This window comes from Pipistrellus hanaki, assembly GCF_964339955.1.
Source record: "Pipistrellus hanaki genome assembly, chromosome: 13".
NCBI classification, from domain to species: Eukaryota; Metazoa; Chordata; class Mammalia; order Chiroptera; family Vespertilionidae; genus Pipistrellus; species Pipistrellus hanaki.
In genome coordinates this window covers 55592730-55618764 of record NC_140515.1, presented here as the reverse complement: position 1 = coordinate 55618764, position 26035 = coordinate 55592730, and the positions used below count along the sequence as shown (strand labels likewise).

Below are 26035 nucleotides of genomic sequence, written 5' to 3'. Positions count from 1 at the left end.
TCTGCCTAAAAAATCAATTAAAATAGAAAAAAATTAAAATTTCAGTTCCTCAGTCACACTAGCTATATTTCAAGTGCTCATAGCTGCATGTGCTGGTAATGAGTACACTGGAGGGTGCAGATGTGCTGGGTTGGGGAGCAGAATGGAGCACCCTGAGGTCATGATGTGATTGTGGGCAGTTTGTGCGGGTCACAAAGCTCCTAAAAGCCTTCAGAGACCAGGGGAGTATCTAAATAAGCACCTCTATCTGGCACTGTAATTCCCTAAGGGCAGACACTACTTCTCAATGAAAGTCAGTCTCTCTCTCTCTCTCTCTCTCTCTCTCTCTCTCTCTCTCTTTCTCTCTATATCTCTCCCTCTCTTATATACGGCCTTTTCAGTCAACCATATATCACTCCTGGTGCTTTGACGTCATGCTGTCTCTTGGCCAAGTTCTTCTCTGGGTGCTCCTGCCCCCCCCCCCCCTCTCTTCCCAGCTGTTGCTCTTTCGTTGCCTCCACCCTTGGACTTGTCCCCTAACTTATCTCCTGCATGGTTCTGGGACTTCCCCTCCATCCTTGGCGTGTGACCTAGTCTATCTTCCTAAGGCACTACGTTGATAATGTGCTCAGAACCCTTTACTAGCTCCCCTTGCCTTCCCAACAATTTCCTGCTTTGCCTGAAGTTCATGATCCTTCCCGGCCCACCGGGCCCACCCTTCCCTCCACACATATTTATGCTCTCCCCTCTCATCTTCGTACTGGGCATTTTTGGCTTAAGGTGCCTCTCAAATATTCTCCCTTGCCAAGCCTCTTCCTCCTTCATAAACCTGCTCAAAAGCCACTTCCTCCACGAAGTCTTCCTCTCTCAGACTCCCCCTTCCCGGCCCAGGCATAACACTGAGTGTGTTCCTCTTTGCGCTGGTGTTATTTGTTTCTGTCTTACACCCTTACTCAACGAAAGGTTTCCTGGAGGCAAGGATTGTGTTTGTCTTATATATTCTGCATGCTTCCCTTAGCTGAAAGCCATGGTTGTGCATCCTATCTACGTCACCTCACACACAGTTGTTGAATGAGTGGTGAGCCAGGCATTTGGGAGTACAGTGTCTGTACATTTCAGGGCTAAGAAGTGTCTATGAGCAGGCCTTTCTTCTCTTTACCGAAAATGCCAAATTGCTCTCCTGTTGAGTCACTCATGGGAAATGTCATTTGGTGTGAATAGAAAATCAACTCAGTATTAGAAATGATCAGAGCAGGTGTAGCATACCATTATGTTGCTTGAAAGTACATAGCCATAAAATGTAAAAAAAAAAAAAAAAAAAAAAAGCAAAACAAAACAAAAAAATAACACTCAACAAACAAGCCCCAGCTGGTCTGGCTTAGTGGATAGAGTGGTGGCCTGTGGACTGAAGGGTCCCAGGTTTGATTCCGGTCAAGGGCATGTACTTTAGTGTGGGCACAACCCCGGTAGGGGGTGTGCAGGAGGCAGCTGATCGATGTTTCTAACTCTCTATCCTTCTCCCTTCCTCTCTGTTAAAAATCAATAAAATATATTAAAAACAAACAGCCTTTTTATCAAGCAAGGAAAGAGCTGGGCACCTTTAGAAGTAACAAAATTGATTTATTGTATTTTGTGAAATACATTTCATTCATGTCAATAGCTCTCTGTATATACAAAGCTTTGCCTGTTTGTAGCTGCATATACTAACTCTAACAGGTGCGTTAAAATGTATGCCAACTCTTCACAAGCAAAGCTCTGCTTTTCAGGGTTGACAATACGTAAAATGGCCAGCCATTGGCCTCTGGTAATGACTCTGTGGTGCATAGCTATACCTCAACCGTTGTGCCTATATTTTTAATGTCCTCAAGAGCTTTTTCAGCGTTCAAAGCACGGATGCCATTGGCTCAACGCGTTTGCTTCATGTGCCCAGCACATTTTCTGCAGGCAGCTTCCTGCATCCGACCTAGAATACAGCAGAGATCTCATGCACCCCTGTCGACGGGGACACAGAGCTGGTTCTCTCCAGTTTCTCGCTGGGAAGGAGCAGATGGCATTTGCCCAGGCGCAGCACCACCTGCCTGTGGAAGAAGTGGCGCAGGTACTGCCGGAACCTCTCCCCCACGAAGGCGTAGATGATGGGGTTGACGCAGCAGTGTGTGTAGGAGATGACCTCGGTCACCTGCAGGGCCCTGTCCAGCTGGTTGCTCCGCGCACAGCTGATGTCAAAGAAGGCCTCTTGAAAAGTGGAGAGGAGGACCACCAGGTTGTAGGGTGCCCAGAAAATGAAAAAGACCACCATGATGACAAAAATGAGCCGGATGGCCTTGTGCTTTTTCCTGCTGGGGCATCGCATCAGCGTCTTGATGATCCCGGAGTAGCAGACAACCATAATGAGCAGGGGCAGAGCCAGACTCAAGAGGTTCATTCTCACAGCGTAAAACCGCCTCCATGTGTCCTCCTCGCCCTCGGGGTATAGGGAGCTACAGAACAGCTTTCCAGACTGCTCCTGGGTCTTCTGGAAGACGAATTCCGGGAGGGCCGCCAGCCCTGCCAGGACCCACGTGAAGACACTGCTTACGATGCCAATAGTGACGGTCCGGGTCCGCAGGGAAAACACGGCGTGGACGATGGCCAGGTACCGGTCTAAGGTCAGCAGGATGATGAAGAAGATCTCCCCGTACAAGCCAATGCTGTAAAGGCCCGAGAGCAACTTGCACATCCAGTGGCCGAACACCCACTCATTCCACTTCAGGAAGTGGATCCAGAAGGGCAGTGTGAAGAGGAAGAGCAAGTCACAGATGGCCAGGTTGAGCAGGTAGATGTTGGTCAGAATGCAGAGGCGCCTGTATTTGGTGAGGATCACCACCACCATCACGTTGCCCAGCAGCCCCACCCCGAACACCAGGGCGTAGAGAGGGGGCAGCAGCTGGGCCCCCAGCACTTGGACATCCACTTTGTCACATGGTGTGGAGAATTCATACTCGTAGGAGGTGGTCTTTTCCTCCATCTCAGGCAAGACTTCAATTGTGGTTTCCATGTCTCTGGTCCCTGCGGTGGAAGAAGCAGAAACAACCCCACAATTACTCAGAGGCACGGCCACTGTGTCTGAATCCTGGTTGGCTTGTTACTTACCCAACAAAACCTCTAAATCCCAGTTGGTTTGTTATTTATCCAACAAAACCACGTGTGATCAACAGCCCGTACGTGCCAAGGTTCTTCAGCGTGTCCATCAGAGCTGCTGGGAGGGAGGGGTCAGAAATGCCAGCTGGGAGATTGGAAAGTCAGCATGGCCACGATGAGAAAGGAGACAGGAGGGCTGTGAGTGGCAGTGAGGACGGGGGATGTTAATTTCTGAAAATATTTGAAAGAAGTACAAAACAGGAAAACACAGGCCGGACAGCAATGACAATGACAATAATATAATCGTTATTCCTGTCACTGTAACGTTTAAGATAGTTTGCATTTTATGTTTTTCGGTTTATATATGACGTTCAAAATCATCTTACCTGTTTAAAAACTAAATGTTTTTAATAGTAATAGTGATGGTTATTATTTCAAAAAATGACCTCTCTCCCTGGCCTCATGATAATGTGCTATTCACCAGAGCTCATGGGGAAATTGAACCTTGAAGAAATTTAGTCATTTATCTCTCTGACAAGTGAATACAAAGTTCAGGTTAGCTCTGCCTGGTGTGGCTCAGTTGGTTGGAATGTCATCTCATTCAGGTTATGGGTCCGATTCCCGGACAAGGCACATACCCAGCTTTCCTCCTGTTGGGGTGCATATAGGAGGAAACCAATTGATGTTTCTCTCTCACTTGGATGTTTCACGCCCCCTTCCCCTCTCTCTAAAATCCAATGAAAGTGTGTCCTAGAGTGAGGATTAAAAAAATTTTTTTTTGCCCAGCCAGTGTTGCTCAGTGGTTGAGCATTCACCTATGAGCCAGGAAGTCACAGTTCAATTCCCAGTCTAGGCACAATTCCCAGCAGGGGGTGTGCAGAAAGCAGCCAATCAATGACTCTCATTATTGATGTGTCTTTTTCTCTCTCCCTCTCTCTTCCTCTCTGAAATCTATAAAAATCTATTTTAAAATATATATACAAATATTTTTAAGTTCAGGCTAGATCTTCAGTATCTATGACCAATTTTCTCATCACTAGAATCAAATGCAGTGATTTTTAAAAATATATATGTTATTGATTTTTCACAGAGAGGAAGAGAGAGAGAGGGACAGAGAGTCAGAAATATTGATGAGAGAGAAACGTCGACTCAGCTGCCTCCTGCACACCCCACACTGGGGATGTGCCCGCAACCAATGCGCATGCCCTTGACCAGAATCGAACCCGAGACCCTCCAGTACGCAAGCCAAAACTTTATCCACTGAGCCAAACCGGTTTCGGCTGCAGTGATGTTTTTAAGTTTAACTTTTGATGATGTAGATATTAGATTTATTACTATTCTAACAATTACAGTTATAAGCAGTATTAATCTAGGTTAATCCCCTTTCTGCTCTTCATAATATTGAGACGAGCCTGCCATGTAGGCCAATGAAATGGATTCCTTATCAGATTTGATATTTTTAAGATCAGGATCCCCAGGGTCAGTGCCTGCTTTTCTTACAATTACACACTTCTCCGGAGAAAAAGGAAAACTAGGCAAGAAGGGAGTCCTAGGAAGGACAGTCAGTCCCTGCACTACTGCCCTGGAATAAATTCTGCTGACTTAATCCTCTCCATGCAGAGGGTGGGAAAGGACATGGATGTTTAAGTCAATGCGTGTTTCTCAAGGCAAGTCCTAGAAAACAATAACTGGAGCCAATGGCCAGCACTTGTCTTTGCTCCCTAACAGAGCTCTGAGCCCCCAGAGATCTGCCCTGCCAGGGTTCTGTGTGGGTGGGAGCTACCACAGCCGGTACTGGCCCTTCCTCTCTCCAGCTGCAGGCCTGGGACAGCCCTCACCTCGGAGCCTCATTAGCTCATCTCGAAAATAAGGATCATGATACTGCTTGAGGTTGTGGTAAGGACCAGATGAGACAGTGCCCATGAGACCACATGTGAAACTCAGAACAGCTGTGACATGGGGAAGAAGCAGAAGTGAAAGAAAGGCAACGAGAAGCCATGGCAGATGAAATGAGGAAAACGGGGCCTCTGTGGATCTGTTTTCAGGGCTCTGTCCCAGTACCTCAGTGACACAGGCAGCTTTTCCAGGTGGAACACGGAGGAATGGATGGTGGATTGATCTTATCAACATTATTATTCTTAATGGCATTTTCCACAGCATAATGCACAGTTTTTTCTTTCGAGAAAAAACCCACATCGCTCTATGTGTTATGCATTTACAAGCACAGACAGCGCCCTTCTCTCTTTAATGTCAAAGGGGTGGAGCTGCCTGCTCCAGGCAGCAAAGGTGAAAGGTGTAGTAGCCTCTATTCAGCGTTAATCCTTTGTCTTTTCTTTCCTTCTCTCCCTGACCCATCTAAAAACAAGTCCACTTAAAAAATTTTCTCAAAGTTTTGTTCAACTTGACGACTACTGTGCCTTTAAATCATGTGTCACTTCCATAAAACCAGCATGAACACTGGACAACCTTTAGGGGGCACTAGAGTGCAACGCATGGGAGAGCGCTGCACACGCAGATTCTAGAGTCAAGAGCCAAGGCCAGGATTACTAGTCACAGGGGGTCAGAAATATGAAAACTGGCCTCTTGTAGTTAGATGTGCTTTTCATCTGTGTACACAGTCCTAAAGAAGATGAATACTTAAATCTGAAATAGTTAGAAGGTTTGGATTAGGCTTTTAAAAATGGCTTTTAACAGTTTGGAAAAATAAGACAATAATAGTAAAGAAACAAAGAACAATAAAGAAAAGCAAAAAAACGAAAGTTGAAAATCTTGCCATGCTGAGTTTAGCACTAATATTAAAAGTTCTCCTTACGATGTGTACACATGGGTATACACTATACAGAGGAGGAGGAAGAGGAGGAGGAGGAGGAGGAGGAGGAGGAGGAGGAGGAGGAGGAGGAGGAGGAGGAGGAGGAGGAGAGATGATACTCCTTTAACTGGTTTGCTAAAATTGCTGATCACACAGCTCCACATGCAAATGGAGCCTTTTTAGTGTCCAAAACTATTTGGATCTCTGTTACCAGCTTTGCACCCACTGCGGAGCCAAAAAAAAGAATTCACAAATTTGAGTCAAAGTGACTTAAACAGCCTGGCAACATATAGAGAAATTAGTAAACCTAAAGTTGTTGCCAGCCCATAATTTCAGGTTCTCGTCTTCTCTCGTGGATCCTTTCTAAAATAACAGTGGAGCCCGGCTGACATGTGGATGAGCATTGAACTATGACCCAGGAGGTCCCATTTCATTTCCCAGTCAGGGCACATGCCTGGTTTGCAGGCTCGATCCCCAGTGTGGGGTGTGCTGGAAGTAGCCGATCAATGATTCTCTCTCATCATCGATGTTCCTATCTCTCTCTCCTTCTCCCTTCCTTTCTGAAATCAATACAAAAATATATTTTTTTTAAATATAGGGTTGAGGCGACCTAGTTCCAACCTTTTGTAGCTAATGACATCATGATCCATGGATTTTTGGTCTTCCCTGGGCACTGTGGCCTCTCCCAGGTAAAAGTGTTCCCTTAGCTCTGGCTGGAAGAGACCTCATTAGAGTATTGATTATGTTGCGGTAGAAAATGATGTTGGCTGTGCAGTTAACATATTGCGGATGGATCACGAGAATTCTCTTGTCTCTGTTCTAAGGCTTGTGGCCAATCATCCTTTAAAAAGATATTAGCTTATAAGAACATGTATCAATAATAAATAACTTCAAAATGCTCCGGGTATTTAATTTTAAAGCATGCCTTTAACAGTTATGTAAAATGTTTTTTGAACTCATTCAATAGAAACTTATCTGGCCACTGGGTAAAGCTAGTAATAAAACTAGTCTGCTGTGTGCCAAGATCCCGTAAGAGGCAACCCAGAGGGGTGCTGGTTCATCACAATGAGCTGGTGTGGTGGAGAAGGGGATAAGTGAATAAGAAGCTTATCCCGGAGGTGAGAAGTCTAAAGGGAAGGCGTCCCAACCAGAGAGAAGAGGAAGGTGACTGCTAGGTTAGGGAGTCCCACTAACACAGGGTAGCCAGGGACCTGGCCCTGGGAGAGTGGACCCTCCTGCCTCACATTCGCGGACTTTGGTGAGGCAAAAGCTGGCAAATCAGAGGGTCGGGGGAAGGGATGCTTATCAGAAATTTGAGTGGACGGTGTGGTCTGGAGAAGCCTGAAGCCAGGAGTGTGGGTTCCCACAGGCCCGTGGTTTGGGCACCAAAATGTTAGGTCTGCAGGGACAGGAGCCAAGTAAGGGAAGTTGTGAGAGTATTATTGCACTCTCTCACAATAAACAATTGTGTGTGGGTGTCAGCCCCAAGGGGGTGGTAAGGTTCTCTTTTCTAGGGTAGAAGTATGCAATATAGGGTCAGGGTGTCAAGCAGAGGGAACGGAGGGGAGAGGAGGACAGGAGTCATACTGGGAGGCAAGGGAGGAGAGTGCCCAGGTCAGTCAGGCGGAGAGGACGGAGGATGTCTGCCCATCTGCCCCAAGCTACGGAAAAAGGCTTATAACAACGTATATTTCAGAAACATGTCTGAGCAGAAGAGACTAGGGGTAGTTCATCCTAACAATATACAGGCAACCTCCCTTGTTAGTGCGGAGTATTTAGCAAATACCTCTCCATATTGACAAGCATCGTCTTGTATTCATGGGTTTACATTTTAATGAATTTTGCAAAGCTGAATGGAGTATAATCATCTAGGATTTGGAGACACTTCTTTAGAAAACAAATTTAGGTTTAGAGTGCCATTTTAGTGATCACAAAAAGCAAATTTTAACGATGACACTCAGTGCTGGTGAGGCTGCTCCCCGGAACCTGGAGCACCGAGCCGTTGTTTAATAAGTTTCAGAAATCTTCTAGATAACAAAAACCATCAAGAGACAATGGGCTTTCTTCGATTGAGTAGTTCATCTCCTCGAATTTACCCTAAAGGGGAAACCACAATTGTGCACAAAGGTGTCCATCGTGGCATCATTTTCATTATAGAAAGAGACAAAGAAATGGAAGCGGTCTAACTGTTGGGCCCATGAAGGATATTCTGAACAAACTCTAGTCCATTTACACAATAGAGTATTGATTATGCAGTCATTGCAGGCAGTTCTGGAGACCAGGTAGACACACACAGACAAATGTCCATGGAAAATGGACAGAAAGGATGGTGCCTAAATTGAGATCACAACATGAAACTGTATGTACATATAAAAGGCAAGGGACAAAAAGTAAAAATAAAAATCATGGTGGCAGGGAAGTGGATTATCATTTTTAAAGTTGTAAAATTTGAGCCGAAACCGGTTTGGCTCAATGGATAGAGCGTCGGCCTGCAGACTGAAAGGTCCTGAGTTCGATTCCAGTTCAAAGGGCATGTACCTTGGTTGCGGGCACATCCCCAGTAGGGGGTGTGCAAGAGGCAGCTGATCTATGATTCTCATCGATGTTTCTAACACTCTATCCCTCTCTCTTCCTCTCTAAAAAATCAATAAAATATATTTTAAAAAATAAAAATAAATAAATAAATAAAGTTGTAAAATTGGAAATTTTCTGTATTTCTTTACAATGAAATTGTACAGAAGGCAAGTGATTAGAAGCAGTGACCACTGGAAGATTTGGCCAATACATAAAGGTAATTGGGCTGAAAACCAAAGCAAATGACCAAAGGGCTTACTCATCAGAACCAAAAACCACAGCAGACACCTAAGAAACCTGAGGTGGATGCCATGCGAGGCGAAGCATTTGGTTTTTGCTCAGAAATGTTAGCGGCTTTGCTTCTCCTTCTTGTTCTTGGGGGGAGCTGATGTACAACCACCCCGACTGGGGACTTACTTTTGACCAATTTTGGAGGCTGTGTAAATGGTCACTTTCCATGATTTGCATACAACACCTCTGTTAATGTGATCTAAGTTCACATGCAGGGAGTTTTTTTTCAAAAAACCTCATCACAAACTAACCTTAGGGTCACCTAGAATTACAGATTAGCATGTGATGGGGTTTTATAAGTGGTCCAAGACTGTATCCAGAGCACTGTGGTAGGTCCCAGGCAAGACATTTGACGCAAACATTGTCCAACTGAAACGTAGTCAAGAGGAAACCCTACCCAGTGAAGATGTGCAAAGGAGCCACGGGCATCCACCTGCAGAAATGACACTTGGGGAGGAGAGGGAACAAGGTGCGGGCTATGGCTGGGGGTGTTCAGCATGATCACAGGGTTCAGCTTCCTGGCCCCTGGCCCTCCCACCCCCACCTGTGCCACGGAGAGAGAACCACTGTCTCTTTTCTAGGTAACATGTGTATTATCATTGATATCACCCTTGTGAAGTATTTTATATTCTGATAGTTTAAATTTTATATCCTGGACCTAATCCCATGTGGTTAAAAATGATCAGAAAATATAATCTGTAATGATTCCAACATATTGTATAGATATTGGTGATTATTTAATCACTGTCTTATTGATGAATAATTGTTTCCAATTTGCACTTTTATAAATAATGCCGCAATAAACATATTTGTCTGCATTTTTTGTTATTTCCTTATTTCCAAATACACATGACTAATAATTACAGTGAAAAAGAAATTAAATAAATGTTAGTTACAACAATAATGACATCCCTTTGGCCATATAATTGGCAAAATAATAACGTTCTTTTAAAGCTTCTCTGTGTTGATGGATGCTTGCTGAGAAGGGTATCATCACGTACTGGTGCCAAGAGTAAATATATGGTTACACACTTCCTGGGAGCAATTTGGCAAAATGCACCAAGAGCCTTAGCAATATGACTGCAAGTAGAAATGGTGCTTTGGGAAATCTACTTTAAGGAAATAAGCAGAAGTAACAGCCTGCATGGTTCAATGTTATCATCACCACCTTCTGACAAGAGCTGCAAATGTGTTCCAATTCCTATTGCTTCCATATGCTGAAGACCCCATATCCCCATCTTCCTCCCCCACAATGCTCATCAAATAACACCTCATTTCCATCTCCCACCAATCCAAGGTTTTCTAGACGAGAAAAGATTTCTATCCCTACCTACCCTCTAACACTGAGCAAGGCAAAGCAGTCAACCTTGCAGAGCCAGGCAAAAAGATACAAAATCGGTCCACTGATTCATCTAAGAGTCTGACTCAGAAAACAAGTTTTCTTACAAGTCAGTATCAATAGACAAACACAAAACTACTGTTACCCTCGTGGAGTGGTCATGTTCTCAATTAGTTGAGAATTTATGAAAGCCTTAGGGAAGGCAAGATGGGCACGGTTATGGGCTATTGACCGACTAGGCATAAAAGGCTGAGTTAGTATGAGTGGAAGAGGCAAACGTATCGTGGTATGAGTGGGAGAAAGACCGGGAAATGGGAGAAAGCAAGAAGGCAGTAGACGTATTATACAACACACTCTTCCACTCGGGCCCCCTGCTCCTTATTAATTGGGGTGGATCTCCCTCCCCTCTGCCTCCTTCATTCAAGAGCACTTCTGGGAGGCACTGCTTCTGCCCACCCAAGCCCCTTGCCTTATCTCCTCTTTCCTTGAACCCTGACATTCTACCTGGAAGTCTCTTCTAAATAAACAGCTTCTTTTGCATTTAGTAAATCCTCCTCCAGTTGAGAATCAAAAGAAGACAAAGGGGGTACCTGCTAATTTAGCAAAGTCCTCTGGGTGTCCAGCGACAGCTTAGGTCTCTCCGCTGACGAAGCGGAGGCACCATCTATTTTGAGACATTGGAAAGGTAAGAAACCAACTGGCTTCCTCTTCTGACCAGGCTACTGTCTCAAGTTTTGCAAGTTTTCAGAACGATATAAAGTGTAGTGCAGTTCTTGTTTTTGGTGATCAATATCACACATTCCGTTGAGTAACCCTTGACAACGCTGCTGATGTTGAGCAGTTCCCAAGGTTCTTAGGGGTTCTGCATTTGCTTGGCATTGCTCATTTTTGAGAAAGAGGAGATAATTCTTTTTAAAATAAATAAATAAATATATATATATATATATATATATATATATATATATATATTAATTTCAGAGAGGAAGGGAGGTGGGGGGGAGAGAGAGAGAAACATCAATGATAACAGAATCAGTGGGGATCAAGCCTGCAACCCAGACATGTGCCCTAACCAGGAACCGAACCATGACCTCCTGGTTTATAAGGTTGATGCTCAACCACTGAGCCATGCCGGCTAAGCAGGGGTGATGATTCTTAAATAATTATTGCTTTAACCCATGGAGAAGCAGGATAATGAAACAAGAATTTTCCGGTGCAGGGAGGATGTTGACTAGAGGATAACTTAATTGTTCCGCAGAGGTCAATAGGATCTTGCAATGAGGAGGTTGTAGCCCAAGTTTACACAACCCAAGAAAACTGGAGCTCGAGTTTCAGTTGTAGTACCTACAACTGATGACCTTGGGTTAATCATATAGTCCGCCAGGACCTCAGCTGTCTTGCCTATAAATTGGGAATAACATCATAGGGGTGCTATGGAACCAACTGGATACACGTGCAAAAGGGCTAAGCAAACATGATGTGTGTAGAGTAACATATGGCATAAGCTTCACAGGGCAATGCCAAGTGCCTGCTGCTGTGCTGATGTGTGCAGAGGGCTTAGCATGGTGCTGGGCACAGAGCAGGTGCTCACCCTACATTTGTGGAAAGAGCTCTGACCATGTTTGGTGCCATCTTTGATGAAATGGCTAAGTGAACAAATCAATGAAATTCACCACGTGTTTATGAACATCTGCTATGTATGTAGGACTGTGCTATATGCTTCAAATGATGCAGAAATGATAGGAAGAAAGGACAGACATTCTACCAGGAGGGCATCTGGGCATCCTGGGGCCACAGCTAGAGGGAGGTTAACAGCCAGCACTCAGCCAGTGGGGTCAGAGGAACCCCTGTCAGAGAAGAGGTAGAGGAACTGGAAGCTTCTGGTCTGAAAAAGAGAAGCTAAGAAGTTCTTGGTTGTTTTATGTTATTAGAAAATTGGCCTTTGCCATGGGTTATGTGAGGCATCTCTGGGTGGAGAGGCTACAGGGTCTGACTTCTAGCCCCTTGAACAAGATCAGTGTTAGGAGGGTCTCCCAGAAGGGGAAGGGGGAGGGCATCCTGGGAGCCCACTTCATCCAGAAATTCAGCTTTAGAAAAAGTTAAAATGAGAATAAACACAACCACATACGATTCCTGATAGAAATATGACTCAGGAGTCTATAGACTCTGGCAGGCCATGAGGTGACTCTGGGGATCTCGCTCAGGTTCTCCCCATGTGGCCCGCAGCTCTCTCCTGGGCCATTTTTTGTATCAAGAGCCTCCATGTCTTTCAGGTAGTGGCTCCTCTTCGGCTATCACTGGTTAAACTAACCTATCCTATGTATTTGATGTCTCTTATGATCCAAGCGTTAACACGATAACTGTCAAGATGATGCCTATGTCCTCTGCTGAGAGACCGTTGTGTTCTCTAGTCTGCCTTTGCTCAAAAGGGTGTAGTGTGGAACCTCCCGGTTTTCTACATAATGCTTCTCTCATACACTGTTTGGAAAACACTCACGGGGATTCAGAGTACACGCAAGTCTCTGAGAAGGCCTGCAGTGAGGAACCGATTTATATTCTGCTAACTCAGAACTTCCCAAACCTATTCTTAACATTGAAAAGAGTTCTTTTCCAAATAACACCCGTTAACGTCCCTCAGAACTAGGGTTCCTTAGGAGAGCTCTGGGGGATGCTGGCCTCATGCGTGGCCATCACGACACAGTTGCCAACTGCTCTCTGGCCCATTCTCTCATTTTGACAGAGGTCTCCACAGCAGCCCCGGGAGGTGGGCAGGGGTGCTCCTGCTAGCTTGTGTTATAGATGAGGAAAGGGAGATTCAGCCAGGACTTGGCAAAAGCCACTGAGAGAGTGACTGGCAGAGCTGGGCCGACCTCTCAGGTGCTCTTCTCCACCTGCATCGTACTGCCACCAGATGGACAGCTGCCTGCTGTCCCTCAGCTGAAGGTGAGGATGACATTGTGACCAAACGTGAAGGCAGGACCCATCATGGTTTCCCTGAGGTCTCCAGGGGCTTGTTCTGTCCTGGCCCCTCCCAAGATGGGCAAGATATTGTTGGTACTTCTTTCAGGCTACTCATGGTCCTCAGCTCACAGGTCTACTAAGTTATATGTAGCAACCTGACCCCAAAACTATTACCCTCCGATCTTCCAGATTCTCATTGTACATCAACTAAAGCAGAAATCTTTCAGGAGAAAACAACCAAAACAACAGCCACAACAAAGCAAGCGGCAGGTCGGATTAGGACACAGGAGCATGTGAAAAACAAACAAAGAACTGGCAGAAGTTGTGAAAGGGCCAGAAGTTTCTTGCAGAAGAGCTCAGGTCAACCCCGGCCTTGAGTGTGTGGAAGGAAGTAATTGCCAGAGCAGCAGGGAGGAACGCACAGCTTCCTTTCATTAGACCCATCCTGTCCCAGCTCCTGGGGCAGTCTGGGGGCCAACCTGGGACAGGCAGGTTGGACTCAAGCCAACACCTCCTTTCTCTAATCTTCCTCTCAGGAAGTTAATGAAAGGATCTTTGTAGCCAGCAGGGCCGGCCTCTCACCCATTGGCGGAGTGTCTGGGTAGGTAAAGGCATGTGTATCACTTGACCTACCGCTAGACAGTTTGCCAAGTGGTTGTACCAATTTATACTTCCGCCAGCAGCATATGCGCATTCCAGTTGATCTTTGTTAACTTGGCTCCACAGAAGAGGAATGAGACACTTAGGAGCTTAATTAATGTGCCCACAGGCAGTAAAAGGTAGGCCGAGGACATTGGTTGGCAAACTATGGTTCTGTTGACTAATGAGTTTGCCAACCACTGCTAGACTAAATGTTACCTCATAGAAGCTGTGAGGATTAGGTAATTGTGGTATATTGTGTGCAAAGAGGTAAAAGAGTATATGACAGTGGTCGGCAAACTCACTGGTCAACAGAGCGGCAAAACGACCATGGGCCTAGGATGTAAACAAAGGACTGTCTGATTTCAGAGGCTCTTCACTGGCCTGCACCCCTTCACATACACCCCGCTCTCTGCACAAAGGTGGCAAGTTCCAGGCCGATGGCCATTGTTGTCAATCTGTTACCTTTTTACCTCTATCTTCCACCATCTCTCTGTGGACAGGCTGTCAAAGAGGGGAGACCCAACCCAGCAGTCACATGGGATGTTCATAGGAAGGGGGCACTGGGGCACCTCGTCTGAAGTCTTCATTTTTACAGATGAGGAAACTGAGCCTTGAAAAACAGCATTTTCAAAGCGCGTTCAAGTTTATGATTTCTGCATGGCACTTTGCGGCAGACTGTGAGAAAGGTTAGCAGAGCCCCTGTTTTACAGGAAAGCAGATGGAAACTGAGATAGACTCAAGCACTGAGCAGGTGTTGGTAGTTGTGAGGAAAATCGTAATAAGCATCACTTATCAGACATTTTCCCTTGTGACAGATTCTCATGACATTTTTTCACACAAGAAGACCTCATGCATCCTCCTATGAGCCTAAGCATTCAATATTCTCGTTTGATGGAGAGGGAACCAAGACTTAGGAAGGCTAGTGATCCGCTCATGTCTCAAGCGGAGAGCTGGGATTTGAACTTGGCCTGTGTTGAACCATTGCATTAAATAGGAGCCCAGTCTCAGAAGAGGTGGCCATACTCTATCCTACAGACGTGTATTCACTTCAGGCTGGAGGCTCCTCTAGGTAAAATCAACTCTGGGGGGTTTGGGGTTTGGGGGGTAAGATGGGGAAGGGGGCAAACTGGGGAGAAGAGAGGGACAGTGAGCTGTCAGAAGTGAAGAATGTAGGGGGCGCCAAAGAGAAGCTGCTGCTCTAGTTTATCAGCCAGATCATTTTGAGGAACAAAGGACTTGTTGTTCCGGTTTAAATTCTCCCATTTGCAGTCTTTATTTTTTTAAAAAAATAAAAAAAGCTACTCACTGACCACAACAACTCCACACCCTGCATCTGCCTATTCTTCCATTTCCAGCCCTCAGTACTTCACAAGTTCTGGGAACACCTCATTGCCACCTCCCTCGCCCAACTCAACTCCACCCCACCCCACCCTACCCAATCCCCTTAAAGGCAGAGTTTCCAGGGCGAAGTGCAGTCAAGTGACCAAAGAAAATCCTTCGAGTGAACTCAGCTCCAGGAACTGGCCACCGGTGGACATTGTGGCCATTCATGGACACCCAACTCGACAAAAAGAAGAATTTTTTCCCTTTCTTATTCTGAACACCTGAGAACCCCCCAGAGTCCTATCTCCATCATTACACAGGAAGCTGAGGACTTAACGACTCTATCAAGATCTTGAACCTTGCAGAGACTCTGAAAACTCTAGAAACAAAGACTTCGTGGACAAAATCCCCTGACACCAGAGTAAGTGGCCCCTGTCTTTTCTGTCTTGTCAGTTTCTGTGTAGGGCAATCTGGGTTGAATACATGCAGGTACTGTGGTCCTGCTCACGTTGCAGGGGATCATTGCTTTATCTATCTCCTCAAACGGAAAGGTGGGGGAGAGAGGTTGGGGGAGGGATCCTCCATGGACCAGGCAGATGTCTGAGTAGCCTGTTGATGCACTTGTAAGGCAGTGAACCGTGTAGCCATACCGAGAGTGGGTGGATTAATAAGACTGGCTACTCATGCATAAAATAAGTTTTCATTTTTTGCTAAGTAAGGGAAGCTTTCTTGAATGATAGGTTGTTGGTTACTGAAAAAGTCAGCCCAGTATGAAGGGACAAGAGGCACTTTCTGTGAAAGGCTATTCAAGGGGAAATCACTTGCCAAGTTTCCCTGTGTACATGAAAGTCATGTGTGTTGTATGAAGTCATATGAGCAAGAGGGAGGTCGGAATTAGAAAAGTCCCTGCAGGTGCAAGGATGCTCTGGTACTGAACCAACTTCTTAAGACTAGAACCAGGGAGACGGTGGGCTAAGGCAGATGGTGGGCTGAGTTCGAAGGAGGTAGAATTTCACTCCCCTGAAGGCAGGGAGTTGGCCAGGTGACTTCTTGGGATGCATCTATTCTGTTTTACTAACAAAGAGGCAGCAGAATTTTGCTCCGAAGATAGAGGGGCACGGAGGCTGCTTGGAGGTATCTACTTCAACCGTTGTTCCTCCGTATCTGGAGGGTCTCAGATTTCCAGAGCTAGAAGTTCCCAGAAGTTTGCAAAACCTGCCACCAGGCTGGGTGCCACTCATTGACTTGTTAGTCCCCGCTCTGACTAGCAGGGCAGCTCTTAGGCTATTGAGACTGCGGCTGGGGAGTGGGGGAGGCACTGATGTGCTGCTAAATATTTCATAATGGGTTCCCCTCATTGCTAGTCGTGCCAATTTCCGCGTGTAAATATTCCCACTGTGGTTGATTTCAAGCTACCAAATGCTGAATGTGGAGTTGGGAGGACATGCAAACAGTTGGTTCTTATGAGCCAGGGTAAGCCAGCTGCACACCTTCAGGCCCCGTGTCTTTACCCTCGCAGACTGCCTTTTCTCTGCTCAGAGATGCATCAATTCCCACGCGGGAGGATAATGACATTGAAAGGTTCCTGGCTCCAGGGCCAGAACTGACCACTGTGTAATGACCTGGGGGCAGACTTTTGCAGCTAAGACTACAGCATGACTGGCAGGTTGGATGACAACAGGGTCTTTGGTTTCTCCTCCAAGTCCTCCTCCCCCCACCAGCCCATCTCTCTTTGGGAGTGAAAGGTTGAGTGGGTCGGGATGGAGCACCTATGACATGAAGCCATAATGTATCAGCAGCGCTTTTACTTCAGACGTCTGGGTGCAAGTGGGCTGAATCCAAAAAAAGGAGTCAGCCTCGACTAAAGGGAGGGAAGGCTTTTGTCAGCCATTGCTGGTCGCAGGCAGTTTCTGCTGGTGTCAGAGTCCGGTCCTTCTGTCTCCCATCACCAGGTGTCCTCAGGTTATCTAAGCTATGCCGTACTCCAGGTTGCAAGCTTTCTGCAAGATATCTGCTAAGCACAATGAGTTTTCTCTGCCGTTTTATTCTCTTTAACCCTTTCAGGAAGCAGTGTGTCCTGGAGTTACTCCATGGTGCCCAACAAGTTGGGAAAACAGGGACTAGAGTTGGAGGTCGGGGATATGGAGATGACTCTGTTTAAATGGCATCTGACAATGCTGGCTCAGTGTGCCTTGACCTTGGCCAAAATTCCCCCCAAACTGGGCTCATGGGGTCAGTCTTACACTAGTTTCTCTTTGTGCTTCCAAAGTGCTTGTTACTTCCACTATAAACCCACTGGGCCCCGAAATGCTGACTGTGGAGCCGATCTGCCAGCACTGGCAGTGGCAGTAGAAATCAGAGGTTGTCGACACAGCTTTGGTAGTGACTGCCAGCCTGGGTTTCTTCAGAAAGAGGGCTACTTATTCAATCAAAGGGCAAGTCCAAAGGTGGAGGAATTAGCCAGAGGAATGGATTTGGCAGGAAATAACAGCCCTCCAGCTGGGGTACCCAACACCTGCCATGTGCATTAATTTCCAATGGCCACTGCAGAAGTGTAAATGTCTAAGCAGGAAGCATTCATTAAGCAGTGTAGAAGGAAGAGCACTAGAGACTCCAGATTGAAGATGGGGATTCTGATATTGCTAGACTCACCAAAGGAGGAACGCATGAGGCCAAGAGTGGTAAAGAATTGTAAATGTATTAATGGTCAGCTGGAAACCAGGTGGGCTGAGCCCCCAAATGGCATCCTGACCCAGAGACAGGGAATCAGAGATTTTAAAGGATTCTAGATGGTTTTTTTCAGTGTGGAATTCTCTGGGTGGGTCAGGATCCTGGGCAAGTCTGGAGGGGAAAGTAACCGGTCTTAGCAAATAGAATGTTTTGAGTAGAACTCTGTTTTGAGTAGATCTGTCTCCGGTCTAAGTGAAAGGGAATGTCGGTTTCGAAATGATCTAAAGGTCGGTTTCGAAATGATCTAAAGGACAGGAGTATCAATTTGATTATTTGATCAGGCCTAACATTCCAGCCTCTTTGTTCTATGGAATAGGGACGGAGGCCATTTCTTCCATAGTTATTTCCTGCTGAGAGGGGACATGGAGATCAAAAGGGGATGGGAGTTGTAGTTGTCTAGAACACTGTATAGATGCCTCCTGGGTGGAGCAAGGGGTTGCAGCAGCATAATTTCCCCGAGAGACTGGTTGGCGAAGGCACAAAGGGGGTCCTAAAGGAAAAAGGAAAAATGGTGCAGAATACAGGGGTCAAAAATAATGACGCGGAATAGGAATGTCAATGGTCCTCTGAAGGGAAGTAGCCAGGTAGACCAATTTATATTGTTTAGCCAGTAGTCCCATGAAGTTGATTGACCTCTAATCTTTGTGGCCCTTTCTGTTAATTTTTGGATGGCATCCCTGACTCACCCTCAGGTGACTGGGGTCCCTCAGCCAGAAACTGGACTTATACGGGCTTCCCACCGTTCTTACTAAGTTTGACCGAGCATAAACTAAAGACAAGAGACAAACATTTAAGATACACGAATCACACGGTTTATTTACCAGAGTCCTGGTGGTTTCCAGAAGCCTAGGCAGGTCACCTGGAGATCCGCACCGACAGACACACACACTGGACAGGAACACGCCGCTGGAGCACTTCGATCACGGCCGGTCACGATCTTCGGCTCACGGGCAGAGTGACAGCGTACTCCGGCAGAGCTTCACGCAGAGAGCACGTCAGGTGGAGGAGCCTTTCGTGGTCTCTGACCCGTGCCTCTAGGTCCCTTCTTTTATGGCCAGTTCTGGGTGGTCCCTTGTTCCTTCTGGGTATAACCAATGGGTCTTCAGTGTGGCTTATCGGGGGTCTCACAGGCAGCAATTCCCTGACACATTGCTACTTGTTTACAACTTTAGAGATTAACACATGGTAGGGCGTTCACATGTGGGGTCAGCATGTTACAACTTTAAAGATTAGCACCTGCTAGGGCGTTCACACACACTCAGGGTTACAACTTCAAAACTACTTCAAAATATGCACTCTAGGTCAGTCATGCTATGCTTAATTCACACAAAATGAACACTTTCACTCAAGTTTAAATCGTTACACAGTGGTAAGTTCTGGCCCTGGAGCCAGGAACCTTTCAATGTCATTATCCTCTTTGCCCAGTGAACCTAAGAAAAGAGAGTATTTCTTTTCCAGAGTAGGGGACAGTTATGGAGGAGATAAGGCATTTATGGTCTATGGTCTAAGTGTTTCCCAAACTTTTGACATATGTGTACCCCTTCTATAATTTTTGTCACGCTGAGTACCCCTTGTACTCATGAGAACGTAGAAGTAGGCACAGTAAGCACGGTGCAGTGCATATCCCCACCAAACTCCGGTGCAACGCGTACCCCCACCAAACTTCCCGTACCCCTGGGGGTACGCGTACCACACTTTGGGAAACACTGGTCTAAGGTAATGGTTGGCTTTATGGAGTGAGAGTGAAACCGAGGTAGGTGATTGTGAGGGGATGCAGTGGCCCAGTTGGGCACTGAGGTAGGAAAAGAGTAGATAAAGGGCGTGTCTAGTAAGATGATGTAAGGTGGCTAATGGCTGTGAGACTAATCCATCAACTCCCATAACAGAGACTAAGGAGGGGATGAGGGTCCTGTTGAACTTGAGGAAGGCAAAATAAGTGGCCCCAGTATCAATTAAAAAGGAGATGGGCTTACCTGCCACCATAATTGTTCCCTGAGACTCTGTCCTGGTGATGTAAGTCTGTAGGCCCTGTCAGGGCCTGGGCAGCTTCAGTCTTCTGTGGCCAGTCCCAGGAGGCTGGGAGCTCCACACCAGGTCCAGAGGGCAGTCATGCTGGACTGGCTGAGGTCTGACCTGTAGGGGCCAGACTACAGTCTGATTTCCAGTGGCCTTCCCTTCCGCACCTTGGGCAGAGCTCGGGAGGGGTCTCAGGTTTGGGCAGGACTTGGCTCAGTGTCCTTCCTTGTTGCATTTGAAGCAGAGGCTCAGGGGAGGCTTAGCCCCTGACTTACCCTTTTTGGAGGACCGGCACTTCATTTGGGGTATGTGAGAGCGGTGGCTAGGAGCTGGAAGACATCCTTCTGGGCCTCAGCTTGGCCTGATCTTGCCTTTGTTTTTTGTTTTGGGTCTTATTGTCTCTATTATTAAAGACCTTAAAGGCCAGGTTGACAGGGTCTTTTTGAGAGGTTTGTGGGCCTGTGTGTATTTTTTGAAGTTTGCGGTGTATGTTGGGGGCTGATTGGGCTATAACGTGGGTGTTCAGAAGAAGGGGTCCCTCACGGAAGGTGGGGTCCAAGGTGGTAAATTTCTGTTAGGCCTCCGTGAGGCAGGAGAGGAAGGGAGCTGGGTTTTCGCCAGGACCCTGAGTGATTTCATTAAGTTTGTCATCGCTGACCACCTTATAGACAGCCTTTTGAGTCTGGCAATAGGACAGGTGATTATATGGCTATGGAGCCGGCGCCCTGGAGGACTAACCTGATTGTCCCATCTCGGGTCCGTTTGGGGACCATGCCAGAACCAACCAGGTTGGCCGTTGTGTCCTGTCTATGGAGGGCATGGGCATGGTGCTGAGCTGCCAGCCATACACGCTCCTTCTTCTCAGGATGACATAGATGTCATGCCAGGTCAGTCATAGGACTGGGTCAGGTACTCAAATTCCTTAGTAAAAATGGTCGGGTTGGTGGAAAAATAACTTCATCTTTTTCCAATCTGGGAAAGGTCAGACATAGAGAATGGGATGTGGACCCGGACTATCCCCTTGGTTCCTGCTCCTTCCCTCAGGGCTAGAATGGGCTCAGGAATAGAAGTGGCTGTTGAGGAAGGCAGTCTTTGGTGGCCTAAGAGTGAGGGTTAGGTGGGGAAAGGCTGTATTGAATCGAGTTCTTAGGATTTGGGCCCTTAGGGGCCTGGAGAAAAGGGGGTTGCTGGTTAGGGGGGCCTAGGTTTGGGGAATCTACTGCAGGTGAGAGAGGGGCACCGAAGGGGGTGGGGGTCACTGGTCTGTTGGGTCAAAAGTAGATTCAGAATCAGAAGTGTTAGGGGTTCGATGTTTTGTGTGAAGAAGAAGGATCTGATAAAGGGTAAAAAAAGGCCTGGACAATAGGGAATCTCTTTTCCATCGCAGTGACAGCAATTATCTAAATCGCACCATGTGTTAAAATCAACAGTGCCCTTTTCAGGCCCATTGAGACCCATTGCCTAGTTTATATTGCGGGCAAACAGTTACAAACGAAAATGAGGCTCTTGGACCGGATCTCCTCCATGAGTTTAAAGTGGTCAAGGTTTTTAAGGAGATAGCCAAGAGGGGTTGTTTTAGGGGGTGCGGAGGGAGTGTTCCCCACAATAAGGAGAGGGATAGAGAGTTAGAAACATCGATGAGAGAGAATCATCAATCAGCTGCCTCTTGCACACCCCCTACTGGGGATGTGCCCACAACCAAGGTACGTGCCCTTGACCGAAATTGAACCCGGGACCTTTCAATCCGCAGGCTGATGCTCTATCCACTGAGCCAAACCCGTTTCCAGATGGACTGAGCCCCCAAATGGCATCAGCATCTAGGGATGGGGAGTCAGAGGTCTTAAAGGACTCTAGGCGGGCTTTATTTGTCGGGGAATTTTCTGTGCAGATCGGGATCCTGGGCAAGTCCAGAGGGGAAAGTTACTGGCCTTAACAAATGGAATGTGGTCTAAGTGAAAGGAATATCAGTTTTGAAATGATCTAAAGGTCAGTATCCCAGGGAGGGGATACTGATTCGATTATTCGATCAGACCTAAAAAATATAGGTGCCACCTACTTTATTGACTGGTGTTTAAGTCAAAGCAATTCAGACTGACAGCAACATATTGAAAATCTCAAAGTACAGTTCACATGGGAGGGGCTGTTGTGTTCAGCATTGTCAGGCAGAATTCACTTTCTAGATCTACTATATAGAGATGGCGAGGAGGGGTGCGGGAATTTGGAGGGCATCAGCCAGAATAGGATTGCAGCCTGGAACACTTCTGGTGGCAACAGGCCTCAGGGAAGGAAGCCCCCTAATACTTACTAAGGTCCTGATCCTTTTCTCATATTTTACCTTACAGTAGCCCTTCAAGGTAACTGTTACTTTCCCACACTACAGATAAGGAACTGAGGCTCAGAGAGGTAGATTAACCTCTTCAAGGTCACAGAGCTGGTCGGTTACACCAAAGCCCGTGCTTCCCTTGGGGAGGTGTCTTCAATAAGTGGTCAGAAGGAATTGAAAAGGAGGGTTAAAAATCCGGGGTGGAGGAGTCCTGTAATAGCAGTCTATCATTTTGTTTGTGTTTGTTTTTGCTTGTCTCGAGGCAACCTTGGGTAGAAATATTTAAAAGCTTCTTTCAGCAGAATTTCAGCGTCCTTCTGGTTGTTTCGTAACACCTCATGGCTTGAGGCTGTTCTGAGCTCTTCCTCCTCAGAAGCTCCTCTTCTTCTCACCAGGTTACCCCACTCCACCCAGCCTGAGTTTTCCTCTGAATCCTTACAGCTCTCACCGGAGGCCTACAGTTACTGTAGACCTGCCTCTGCCCCGTCAGGGCCATGTAATGTAGGCCAGGCTGAGCTCACCTTGGTGTCCCTGAAGCCTTCTATGAAGAGACGGGTTGGCCTTCTAGAATTTCACTATGGCAGCACTACTAGGGTTTGGGTGGGATAATTTCTGCCCTGTAGCATATCCCTGGCCATGCCTAACAAATGATAGGAGCATCCCTAGTCTTTGTGACAATCAAAAAAAAAAAAAAAATCAAAAGTCTACACATTTTCACATGCCCCCCACACCCTGTGTCAATCCAGCTGAGAAACTTTTTAGTCCCAAAAGCCATGAAGACCCATTGGTTAGTTTTTGTCTCTCATCCAGGACTGTCTTCCTTCCCAAGTCCTTCTCTGGACTCCAAAGTGCAAGGCCATTGCTCTGTGACTGGAGACAGTGGTTTCGGGGATGGGTACCGGGTTGGAGCTCCAGCTCTCATTCTCACCAGATATGTGCCCTAACCACTCGGAACTTCTGCGTCATCGCCTCTAAAATGGGGGACAATATTGGTGCCCCTCCAGGCTTGTTTAACACCAAGTCCAATGCCAAGTCCATAGGACACAGGAGGGAAGCATTGGTGATGAAGAATGTGGGAAGGTCTCCCTTTGTCTGAGTTCTCCATCCATCGGACTTTTCCTTCACAATACTCATCACCAAAGTAATTGAATTAATGACTTGTTCACTCAGTTATTTACTTTCCCTGTTCCCGCCATTAAACTCTAGTTTCCATGAGGGTAGAGAGGACCTGGGTCCCCCTCGCTCAATGTTGGGCCCCAGGGTAGAGTGCACAGGAGGCACTCAGCAAACAGCTGTCAAGTGGATGAGGACATATAATCACTGCTTTGTCTTTGTTGTCCATAGACCACTGCCTCTGACAGCAAAGTCATACAGAAACCATCTTCCTGGCCCATGGGAGAAGCCAGCATGGAACCATCAACCACTGCAAACGTCCATGAAGTGACCACAGAGTATTACGATGATGACTCAACCCCATGCCATAAAGGAGATGTGAGGGCTTTCGGGTCTCAGCTGCTGCCCCCTTTGTACTCCCTGGTATTTATCATTGGCCTGGTTGGCAACGTCCTGGTGGTCCTTGTCCTCCTGCAATATAAGAGGCTCAAGAGCATGACCAGCATCTACCTCCTCAACCTGGCTGTGTCTGACCTGCTCTTCCTCTTCACGCTGCCCTTCTGGGTTGACTACGATCTGAAGGATAACTGGAGGTTCAGCGAAGGCATGTGTAAGTTTCTGTCGGGGCTTTACTTCATAGGCCTGTACAGTGAGATCTTTTTCATGATCCTGCTGACCATCGACAGGTACCTGGCCATTGTCCATGCCGTGTTCGCTCTGCGGGCCAGGACTATCATCTTTGGTATCATCTCCAGCTTCATCGCCTGGATTCTGGCCATCCTGGCTGCCATCCCGGGCTTTTACTTTTCTAAGATCCAGTGGGAGTCCAGTCATTTCACCTGCAGCCTTCATTTCCCTCACCAACACCAAAAACAATGGCAACAGTTCCAGGCTCTGAAAATGAACATCTTGGGGCTGATTCTGCCCCTGGTGATCATGATCATCTGCTACACAGGAATTATAAAGATTCTGCTCAGACGCCCCAATGAGAAGAAGGCCAGAGCCGTCCGCCTGATTTTTGTCATCATGATCCTCTTCTTTCTCTTTTGGACCCCCTACAACCTGACTTTGTTTATTTCTGCTTTTCAAAATGAAATCTTGGCTAATGACTGTGAGCAGAGCAAACAGGTGGACCTGGCCATCCAGGTGACGGAGGTGATCGCCTACACGCACTGCTGCATCAACCCCATCGTCTACGTCTTTGTGGGCGAGAGGTTCCGCAAGTACCTGCGCCAGCTGTTCCACAGGCTCCTGGTCGTGCGCCTGGCCAAATGGCTCCCCTTCCTCCGCACCGAGAGGCTGGAGAGGACCAGCTCCACGTCCCCCTCCACCGCCGAGCAAGAGCTCTCTAATGGGTTCTGACTAAAACCACTGCAAGAGTGGCCTGGCAGGCCAGCTGGAGGGGAGGAGGCAGCTGGGCTGTCCCCCGCAGACCCGGACCATAGACACAGCGTGGAAAGACGGACACCCTCTAGGGCTGAGGAGTTCTTAGACTAAATCACCTCTGAGACTTGAGTCTTCTCCATGAACTTCTCCCCGGAAATGAATGAGTGAACTGGAGAAGATTCCAGAAGACCAGACAAAGGGTGCCAGTGAAGGGCTTGGCCCCAAAAAGGGTTTCCGGTTTGTGAACATTCACATTTGTAAACAAAGCCACTGAGCATCCCCTCTTCTCTATCCCCACCACCAGTGAACTTGCAAAGAGTGATTTCCCACCCGTGACTTAGCTCAGAGCCTGGAGCCAATCAGGAGCCAGCAGCTGCCTCCCCTGCAACTCCCACCCCACTGCAGGGTTTGGGCTCCTGGAAACCCTGAGAAACACAGAACTCCTGATGGAAGAACTTGAGTCCTAACGGGAAATAGGATCAGGAAGCTGCTGTTGGCAGTGGGACTTCCCTTCAGGAGGATTTTTGTGTCCACAAATAACAAGCAGTTGAGGCAGTGGTCTCCACACAGACCACGTGGGTCACGTGTGTCCTTGTGGAAACAGCCATAGAAGGGACGGGAGTCATTATTCCCATGACCATTCCTTTCTTCCTGAATATTTCTGGAATCTCCCTTCCCTGTGAGTCAGGTGCTGGGGCAGGAGATTCTGATGGCTTTATGGCAGAAATTACTAACAGGCTAAAGGAGGCTGGCTTGCTTTTCTTCCTCTGGATCTCTGGCTCCCACCTTGCGCCCATCACTAGAAAAACGACCAGTGATGGTGTTGAGGCTGGAAGACAGGAGACTGTCTACAGGCAGCATGGGGTGGGGACTCTGTCTTGATGTAGGGGGTTGAGAGGGATCTTAATTCAAAGTTATTTACCCTAAATGTCTCTAACACTTCACCACTCACCAGGCACCTCCCATTTATCATGCTCTGTTCCCTTGTTCCTGAGATTTGTAATTCCTTAAAAACCATTTTCCAGCAACAGAAATTGTTTCTAAAAAATGCTTTAAAACACAAAGGGGAAAAAACTCGGACATCGAAATCACCCACAAATCCCACTGCCTAAGGCAACCGCTGTACATTTTTTGTATACTTTCTTTTCATTTGTTTTTTCTCTGGTGCATGTTTATGATTATAACCAAGATAGACTTTGATACTCACCCTTCTGCTCTTGTTGTTCTTAAGTAGTAGTGTGTTCAATTGCTCTTCCAGGTCAATAAATTATTCCAAAGCTTTGTTTTGGTGCCTGCACTGAATTCTATGGAACAGATACACTTGAACTTGCCTGTTTTCCTTTCTTTTTGCTTACACAAATCAATTCAATCCCACACGGCAACTGAGGACCTGTTCCAGTCAGAACAAACCTTGGGAAGCACAGGTACAGGA

The 26035-nt window shown here is 46.9% G+C and overlaps 2 protein-coding genes across 4 annotated transcripts; one reads left to right on the top strand and one right to left on the bottom strand.

Annotated features, from left to right (window-relative positions):
* Nucleotides 1–610: 610 nt before the first annotated feature.
* On the bottom strand, nucleotides 611–18827 carry LOC311631678 (C-C chemokine receptor type 3-like). Of its 3 annotated transcripts, none has more exons than XM_084902056.1 (2): nucleotides 18587–18827; nucleotides 611–3027 (listed from the first exon to the last, which is right to left on the bottom strand). In XM_084902056.1, exon 2 carries the CDS (start codon nucleotides 3014–3016, stop codon nucleotides 1943–1945), a length of 1074 nt encoding a protein of 357 aa, XP_084758182.1. In that variant the 5' UTR covers nucleotides 3017–3027; nucleotides 18587–18827; the 3' UTR covers nucleotides 611–1942. The 3 variants fall into 3 exon arrangements, 2 of the variants coding, with proteins under 2 accessions (XP_084758182.1, XP_084758183.1); XM_084902057.1 differs by lacking the exon at nucleotides 18587–18827 and adding an exon at nucleotides 10703–10841; XR_014796620.1 differs by lacking the exon at nucleotides 611–3027 and adding an exon at nucleotides 17198–18255.
* On the top strand, nucleotides 14019–26035 carry CCR1 (C-C motif chemokine receptor 1). The gene is made up of 2 exons (XM_084902058.1): nucleotides 14019–15456; nucleotides 23449–26035. The coding sequence occupies exon 2, from the start codon at nucleotides 23497–23499 to the stop codon at nucleotides 24577–24579; it is 1083 nt and encodes a 360-aa protein (XP_084758184.1). The 5' UTR covers nucleotides 14019–15456; nucleotides 23449–23496; the 3' UTR covers nucleotides 24580–26035.

Excerpts from the sequence above, each read along its gene's own strand:
- CCR1 (XM_084902058.1), top strand. The coding sequence starts at position 23,497 with ATGGGAGAAGCCAGCATGGAACCATCAACCACTGCAAACGTCCATGAA.
- LOC311631678 (XM_084902056.1), bottom strand. The coding sequence starts at position 3,016 with ATGGAAACCACAATTGAAGTCTTGCCTGAGATGGAGGAAAAGACCACC.